Source organism: Pollicipes pollicipes, unplaced genomic scaffold, assembly GCF_011947565.3.
Source record: "Pollicipes pollicipes isolate AB1234 unplaced genomic scaffold, Ppol_2.1 Scaffold_4740;HRSCAF=5597_pilon_pilon_pilon, whole genome shotgun sequence".
NCBI lineage: Eukaryota > Metazoa > Arthropoda > Thecostraca > Pollicipedomorpha > Pollicipedidae > Pollicipes > Pollicipes pollicipes.
In genome coordinates this window covers 22,356,914-22,366,373 of record NW_023596545.1, presented here as the reverse complement: position 1 = coordinate 22,366,373, position 9,460 = coordinate 22,356,914, and the positions used below count along the sequence as shown (strand labels likewise).

Below are 9,460 nucleotides of genomic sequence, written 5' to 3'. Positions count from 1 at the left end.
ATTGATGACTGATAAAAAAGTATGTAATATGGTTTTGAACATGCGCGCTCGCAAGTCAGAGCAACGACAGCCCCGACACCTGGCGTTGCAGTCTCCGTAGGCCGCGCGGCGTTGGTCCTGTGGCTGTGATACTAAGTGATCGCCAATAAGCAAACAAAAAGATGACGCATCTTGGGGAAGATGGCCGGTGAACTAGATAAATTGGCATGTACGTTTTATGTAGAACAAAAGTAAGCTAAACACAAACTTAATCTGAAAAGTGGGGGACGGGCAGTTAACACTGCTGCGCCCACCTTGAAAAGTGGGGGGGGGTCATGGGCCCCCTGCACCCCCCTGCTCCTACACCCATGATCTCAGAGATGCATAGCTTCATCTAAGACTCCTTTGTTCCATCGGATTGAACGATTCCCTAGAAATTGACTTCGCTGAGTCCATGGCCTGACTTTGACCTGGTATAGGTCAGCGACCTTACAAGGTGCATTTAAATTGTTGGCACCAAACGATCCGATACTCAATTGTCTACAGCTGTATAAAATTTGGCGCGGCTACACCGCGCCGTCCGGAAACCATTCTGTAAAAACCTTCGGGGGGGGGGGGGGAGAGTTAATTTGAACCCACCCGAGCGCGTGCTAAAGAAACACAAAATGAAAACCGAGATGCCATGACCAGCTGGGTGCAGCTGGCTGAGCCAGTCACACTTTTAAAGCTGCCCGCTCGTACCTTAAACACTTCAACATTTCGTTGGTTTTCCTGCACGCTGCATTTTTGTTTAACTACATGATTGACATCTTGTTGGCTCTAGTCTAGTTTCGTGTCATTGTCTGAGTATTTTGGCGGTATTCATCGATGTTTCGAATTCTGCAGACTGCAGAAACTTGCGCCATTTTGTCATGTCTCATCGGAAAGTAAAAACAACCGGTCGAATGTTTCCACCCATAAACGTGACCAAGTTGTAAGCCGTATACATTCAGAAGAACCCTTGAAATGTGCCGACCTTCACTTTGACTTGAATATTGATGAATCAGTTCCAAAACTTGACGAGCGACAGTAGCAGTCTAAACCGATGGTGGTTAAGTCCAACAATGACCACCGAACCAGCACAAGCCGGGTCCAACATGTCTAACGAGAGTGCTGCTTTGCAGCCTACACCCCGCCTTGCGGCAAACAGCCAGGGATTCCCGTGGCAGACATTGAAGGGAGTGTTCCACAGTATGCAGTTTTTGACTGAAAGAGAACGCCAAGATCATGCGGTGCGCCTCGCAGCCCTGCCCTTCTTTAAGACTTAATCCCTCTGGTTTCTGAGATACATGCCCGCGGAGATGTGCAGACTTTCGTACGGAATATTTCAATGTCATCCGGGGATCTGCAACGCCATAATAACGTCACGCAATAACGACAACCCAACTGATATGATCACCGTTGTGGTTAAACCAACTTTGCTCTATTTATCGTATAACTGGTATACCTTAAAAAACATATGTTAAAAACAAGGTCTTCGTCGCTTTGCGAGGGAACACCATGGTAAAATTTAAATTACATCCTCACTAATGCCACTAAAGCCGAGCGTAAAGCGGTCCTGCAGTCAAGCTGGTCCACCATGCTATCCTTCCTGACATTACAGAGTGAGGTATAATCACTTTAACCAAAATAGAGCAGCGGCCGCTCGTCACCAGTCTCGCGCGTTCATAGACATGTGCTGTAAGCGGATTAATATGTACACTAAAGAGACCATGCTAATCATTCAAAATTGTAACCGCACAATGTCATGGGCATACCGTTCCTAGAATGCTGGGTCAAACGTTCGCATATCGTACACAGCATCCTTTGCGACCAAGCAAGTGGACCGCAGGCGGCAGAGCCACACACGAACCGCGTGAAACCATCGAAGGCTTACATCTGTAATGAGCATACTTCAGCTTGCAGATGCCGCTCTCAAAATGTCAGATGTCCATCGCATTTGGGGTTTTGTTGCACATTCCAAACGCTTTAAGAAAGCCGTTCTGGCTGCCGCTGCCAGCGCCAGATTCATCGCATTTCAGCTGTTACTTATCAACGTTGTTGCGATCCTTCCGTCGCACTCTAGTGATTCCAAAGCACATTGCACGAAAATGGTATACGTGCTGTTTGCCTGATAGCGTTGCTCACTCAAACACGACCACTTAAGGGGCTCCATCTTGATTTTGCATTATGTTCATGTCAGGTGGAGTCATATTACGTCACATCATGTGTCGAAGTTGTTAGTCACAAATTCAGTGCCACTCCGAAGGATGTGGCTGTTGGTATGGTAGTTCCCTTCTTCTTTTATTTTCTTAGTTTCTAGATGTAAAACTTCAGTATCTCTTTGCTTTCAACCATGAAAGATCTTCTGATGGTGCATATGATGTCAATGAATTTCATGTCGCATCTTGAATACCACGGAAAAGGGGAGGCAATGGTGACAGTCTCTGACACTAACAGTCTCAAAAGTTCAAGGACGAGATGCGAAGAGCAATGTTCAACTTGGGGCTTTTTCCAGACCCAGCTAACGTGAGGCGACGGCGGGATAGATAACTGGCGAGAGCATGGTATGCAAATAAGCGTCACGGGCAAAGAAAACACCATGAAAGTTTAGCACATCTGTGCTGACACCATGCCTCAAATATTCTACAAAAGCATGCACTTGTGTGATGTCGGTGCACAAAAAACAACTGACAGACGCTTTTATTGATATCGCTGTATGCCCAAATCAAGTGATTATGACGCCCAGAATCGTACAGATCAGAAAAAGAGACATATGTGGTGCATCGCACAGCACACTGCGCAGGCGTTTCGCGACAAACATCATGTTTGGCTTGGTCGGAACAAACATCACAACAACCAAAATGGTGGTGTCGGGTGAGTTTTCGACCAAGCAACAGCCATTTAATTTTCCAGACACTGCCTTGGAGGTAACACCAGTTCGCAGTTTGGGCACAAAACTCTAACCTTCCTTTTGCGGAGGTTCTGCGAACTACGGCCGACATGTTCCAGATCCCGCTGTAGCAGCGCGAAGGGCCAAAGCAAAGCGAACGTTGTAATCGTGCGCCCAAATTGCGAACTGGTGTCTTCACGGCGCTGTCCATGCCAGCCTTCGGCGTCGGACTTGCGGTTATCATGACGACTTGAGGAGACACATCGGTGGTCAAATGGACTGCAGGCGGTGCGCGGCCACCTGCAACCCCAGAGTTGCAGGGATGCCGCCCCTGCAACGTCTAGCAGAGGTTGGCGTCTTCCGTGTTGGTCTCGATCCAGTTGAGCACGGACGTCACGCGAGCGTAGACTCCCGGAAAGTCGGGCCGGGCGCAGCCGGTTCCCCAGGAGACGACACCGATGAGCGTGTATCGACCACCCACTGGCGTAACCAGCGGGCCGCCACTGTCGCCCTGGCACGAGTCCTTGCCGCCGCCGTCGACACCCGCGCAGATCATAGTCGAGGTTATTGACCTATACGCACGGAGACACACGGCGTTTGTCTGGGTGCGGACAGTGACTTCACGGAGAGCTGAGGCCACCGGGCCGTTCTCGGAAGTGGCACCCCAGCCGCTGACCACGGCGTCGACGTTAGCGAAGTCACCGCCGCTTGGAAGGCAGGCGGGGGCCACGAGGTTGTTTAGGGTCGGGAAGTTCAGTGGCGTGGACAGCTTCAGTAGTGCAAAATCGAAACCGGCTCTGACGGTCCGGAAGTTGGGGTGAATGGTAAGCTCCGAGATGGTGACGGGAAGGTCATCTTCCGGGACGTCGATCCTGTGCCTACGGAGCCGCACCTCGATCTGAGCCGGGGAGGTGGAGCGGCTGAAGCAGTGACCCGCCGACAACACGTAACGATCGTTGATGACGGTGCCTCCGCACCCGGAAGAAGCGCCGTTGGCTCGGACGAGCACAAAAGCTTGCCACGGGTACTCGTTGACCTCGGTCTCCATGCCACCGACAATGCGTGTAGCTCTGTTGGGTCTGCCGCAGCATCGGGTATCCGGTGTGGTGACTGTCGTAGTGTCAGCGTTGGTAGTGGTAGCGTTGGTAGTGGCAACGGTGGTGGTGGCAGCGGTGATGGTGGCAGCGGTGGTGGTGGCAGCGGTGGTGGTGGCAGCGGTGGAAGTGGCAGCAGTGGTGGTACCTGGACTCTTCGGAACAAAAATAAAGCAAACGAAGCCGATTAACATGTTTCGCCGGTTGGTCCTGAGAATGAGGTTCAAGGTGGTGGCTTCAATCTTGCGGATCCTTCGCCATCTGCAAAACTTAACGCCGTTGATGGACAAGTATCCTCTCCTACAACGTCTGCTCGGCGCAGCGAAGAACAAGGGACAGCTGATGGAGATGGTCTGCCCATTCTGTCCACTTAAAGTGGTTTGGCGGCGCACGCGGTTGAAGTAAAGGAAGGGAAACCGTGGGGTAGCGAAACGGTAATATCCTGGCGCGAGGACTTGTGTCCGCCGATCGCGTTCGACGTCAAAGGCTGGCAGCAGATCGATTTCACGAGGTTTTGGCTTTGGTGTGGAAGGTCGCTGCTCCAGAGATGAGCTTGGAGGGGAGGAGGCCGAACGTAGAGCCGCCTCTTCAGTGATAAGTTTGGCCAATGAGGTGCCGAGCACCAGGCAGGAGATGACCAGACGGAACATCGCGCCCTACTTACGTGCCTGCTCGCTTTCGGAGGCCGACTCAGGCCTCCTTTTATACTCAGGGAGACCTGGGCGCAGGTGTCACCCACATTTCATTAGCAAGCGTGGCCGAAGCGGTCGGATCCCCTGCCAGTATATCACAGCATGTGGCCCGCAAAGTATCATGCACAAGTGTGAGCTGTTGTTACATCGCGAATTCTGCAGCGGGTGCTGCAGTCACCGCCGCCTATAATTTGCAGCGCTGATGACAATCTGATTTGTGTTATCACGTGGGCATTTGTCGATGTCGAACAATAATGGACAATATGTTCTTTACTTCTACAGACTGGGTTGGTATTAGTTAAGTTACAGCATGAATCAAACTGAATCGAACAGCTGCATCGACACTCCGCTGGTTTTGTCCAAAGCCTCCTTCTCCAACCCGTCTGCGTCATCACTGGCTTAGTTTCTCATTCTGCTTCATGCTTCCAAATATCTGCAATGGGAGTATTTGCGTTTGCGCAGGTCTGTTGAATGAACGTCTGCGATGCTCACCACAGCTTAACTCACATCATAAGCAAATGCGATGCCCGTACCGGGTGCAAACGTCTCCTACATCTGATCACTCTGGACTACATATGACGTGCGTGTTGACTTATCTGTCGCCCGTTCACAATAACCTCACACCACGGGGATGTACGTGAAAGGGCGTCTTTAAAGGCTCTCACGAGATGGAGTCAGCGGTGTGATACCGAAGTTGCGGAGCTGATACGAGGACCACAGCTGGCGAGTGTTATGTCTTTATAAACCATCTGAAGTTTTCCGCGCTTTATGCTTCGGTCCCACCGCGCCCACCTAGCTACTTAGACTAAGAGACTAAACCAAAGTCAGCATTGCGCTTACCAGGAACTCGCCAGATACCAAACCTCAAACACTATTGGCACTCAGTGGGATTTATAAATATGTTTCACGATAACCCAGCCAACGCATTACACCCCCATCTACTGAGAAGCCCGTGGAAAAGTCTGAAAATCAGCTGTAGTGCGGCCTTGGACGACGAAGAGGTCTCTGAAAATATTACGGGTCTCCGCGCAAGGTTGCTGAGTTAAGACCTCGGAACGTTTTTGACAGGTCACGTTAAAGGTCTGTTTTCACTCGTCCAAAATATGTGGGCGAGGGACTCAAGGATATATATTACTGAACATTTGAGTAAGCTCATTGTGTCGCAAGGAGTTGGTGGTAATTCCATAGGTTACATTTTCCTAGTTTTTGTCCTCGCGCCTTTTATAACATCGCCTACCTTGTCTGGCGAATGGGAAGTTGTCTTTGTAATGCGAGCCAACTTAAAATCCGCATTTAACAAGATAAAAAGAAAAGGTACTTTCCATATGAACGTCGGTTTGGGCTTCCCAAAACACATGCAGGTGGTGATGGGAGTGTTAGCTCTGTATATCCCCTTATTGGGTTGAGATAGTGGGATGCAGCAAGAACGTCTGATTGAATGGGTAATCTTAGCAAGAAGCCTGTGACGATGTCGGAGATCCGGGGTCAAGGAACGGGGTCAAGGTCGATGTCTTACTCGAGATGAGATGCGGATAATGCATCATCCTTTAAATTACATCCCGTCATTATCATTGGATTACAATATAATCAATGACACCAACTGATAGCTTTATGATGGACGTACTGTGAAAATGAACATCACCCCTTAGCGGCACTGGCTTCGGCCGGTGTAAGGGGCTAACGTCTCCTCGGATCCCAGCTCCAGTAAAGGGTGAACAGCGCAAGCTGTTCATTCAAATGTAAAGCGACCTTGCCGGTACGTGAGCTCCAGCTCCTGGTCCCGTCCGCTACTCTCCCATTACTCCCATTCCCACATCTGACCCTCTCATCCCTCCTCATGCTTATTTTATTGGGGTCACCGTGCCCCCTCGCGCGCAACTCCGGGTGGATTGGATCCTCGTGGCACTACTGAGGGGGGTGTCGTCCGTGTCAGTCATGGCGCGCCCCACTACCCCGAATTTGGCCAAGATATCCGGGGGCGCGGGGGTCCGTGGGGCCCCACACGGATCTAGCGGCTCGTGCCTCGAGCTGCGGCTGAGTGCTCTACGTGGCTCTCCGCATGAGGCGCTGGCCGCACGCAGCGGCTTCAGTGGCGTGTTACACATTTTATGGGGTTTTGAGCTGAAATATCCACTTTAGACCATTCGGTGCTGTTCTCAATCTTGCCTTTTCTTAAGACTTAAGCCCACCTAGCTTGAGCTACACGCACGCGAAAAAGGGGAATGGTGTACCTGCTAGGTAAAGGTATCTGCAGCGCCTGGCGCGGGCTATCTCTGCGTTCCCTCATTGGTGAGAACCGTATCGTTGTTGTCCAGGTTATAAAAACGCTTATGAATGACATCGGTTTATAATCACGTTTTCATCCGTCTCCTGGTCCTTGGCACTGTGTTACTTGCACTCTGTGGAGCCTACCTCCGGCAGGAGAAAACCGGGCACCTGGTGCTTACGCTGCGGAAAAGCTAGACATGTTATCATCACTTAACACAGTTACGGGTCCAAAATGATAGCTGTGGTCAAACGCCCCTGAACCCAAATATCATCGAATTGGCCCTGGTTGAATTGCACAGCATTTCCTATTTGTGTTTGCCCCACAACAAGGTTAAGTTGGGTGACATAGAATGCCTGAACTTGGTACGTTTGTCCAATTGCTTGCTGGCTATATATTAAGTAGCGAAGTGGTCAACATTAATGCATACTGATGCGTCTGACAGCGCAAAACATGGTCACCATGACCCATGTGTTGCTAAACCCGCTTACGCGAGAACCTCGGAGAGCAGAGCCTCACTCAGCTCGGCAGGCAGCGTTTTATCTCCCAGACGGCAGTGCATCTGAACATTACACGAGTTCTGACGGCTGTGAACAGTTTCAGCGAGTCACGGACAAACTGCTCAGCCGCATGTCATTCATGCTCGTGTTGAGGCAGTGACGTCACCACTCATCTCTGCCGTGGAGTCATCCCATTTTGCGTTGATGATGTTGTCGTTCCCTCTTTGCCCCGTGGACAGTTGGTGTCAGGTACAAGTTGCGGTCATCAAATATCAGAGTCTCAGACTGGTAACGGCTGTGTGATTTACGTCGTGAAATACCTATAACCAGTACAAATGTTTGTGCGCCCCCCCCCCCCCCCCCCCCCACCTCCTCTCACAAATGCAGGTGATAATCACGTTGCGCCACTGGAGCTCGCTGTGTGGTTGAGTGTTGATATTTAAGGAGGATGAAACACGCTGGCCGTGGACGGAAGGCATGTCTTAAATCTGACGGTCCATTTTTGTTTAGGTGTCAATTTGACAAAAACACGAAATTGTCCAATCTGTCCAAAATTTGCTGGGGTTTAGAATCCGCCGAACCTGGCGGTCGGTACGCCAATGAGTTAATCGTTGTCCATATCTGGCAGACAGGTAAACAAACATCACACGAATGTTTATGAGTATAACGTCAGCGCACCGCTGTGCTGCGCAATAATGTGCCGCCCATGTAACACCGCTGTGCTGCGCAATGATGTGCCGCCCATGTAACACCGCTGTGCTGCGCAATAATGTGCCGCCCATGTAACACCGCTGTGCTGCGCAATAATGTGCCGCCCATGTAACACCGCTGTGCTGCGCAATAATGTGCCGCCCATGTAACACCGCTGTGCTGCGCGATAATGTGCCGCCCATGTAACACCGCTGTGCTGCGCAATAATGTGCCGCCCATGTAACACCGCTGTGCTGCGCAATAATGTGCCGCCCATGTAACACCGCTGTTGACACTAATCGGTCCAACAAGGGCCTTTACACTTGTCCCAGCATTGGTGACATGACCTTTGCGCGAACTCCTCGGCGCCTGTACAGCTGCAGGCTGTGCTGCAGGTAATAAAACTGTCTCTGGCATGAGGTACGCCGAATGCGGTTTTCATGAGATTTGTGACCTCCGTTGCTGGACAGACTCGGTCTGCCTCGGCCTCCGCAGCATCGCCTCCAACTCTTGCTCACCGAACCGCGCACTCATGCACTCTGCAATGTCTGGCGTCACGCCGTTCTGCTTAACCCAACTTTATTTCGGCAGCGAACTTCGGTGCGAAAGAAAGGTAGATCTCAAAATGACACACAAAATGGCAAAGCGACGTCTCAAAGTGATAAAAAAAACACAAAACACCCACTCGTGATGCGCTCCACACTGATTCAACAAAACGCCTGATTCCACAGGCTCGCAGATTCCCAGACCGCTGGGGTCGACTCCGTTCGAGAACGGGCGGCCGTCTGGTGCGAACATTCCCCCAGAATACTGCAGAATTCAACTGGCGTGCTGTGGTTTCTGAGCCGAACTTGCCCACAACTTGTAAATTGTCTGTACATTAGGCGGCTTTGTATTTATGGTCATGTGTACTCAGATCTGTGTTTGTACTTTACATAAGACACGTCCGTGGCTGTGCACCTGGCTATTGGCTATTATTGTGCCGACGAGGCATAGAAGAAGAAAATCATCGAGTAGCTCGGGAAGAAAAGGGACGCTGCTGGTGAGTAACGTGCCAGGATCCCATCCTTACACCCCTTTTTATTCGCAACACAGCATTGGATATTTGTCAAGCAGAGTCACGAAGGAGGTCGCATTTGGTGCAGCCCATGACAGCAGTGGCGTCCGTGCCAGAGCGGACACCGGTAAACAGCACATACGTGGCTTACATCCTGATTTACCATCCTGACCATGCAATGCTTTATAAGGTTAACAATCAGCAGTTGTGCGATGCCATATCTGGTGTGATGCAGTGGTACGGAATCTACAGAATCAGGTGCATGACACGC

General features: G+C 50.8%; 1 protein-coding gene across 1 annotated transcript; it reads right to left on the bottom strand.

Moving 5' to 3' along the window:
• Positions 1–2,746: 2,746 nt before the first annotated feature.
• Positions 2,747–4,070, bottom strand: LOC119098062 (trypsin-1; the record flags this gene model as incomplete). The annotated part of the gene is made up of 1 exon (XM_037220990.1): positions 2,747–4,070. A coding segment is annotated over one exon (840 nt), but the record flags the coding sequence as incomplete, so codon positions are not given.
• Between the last annotated feature and the right edge of the window lie 5,390 nt (positions 4,071–9,460).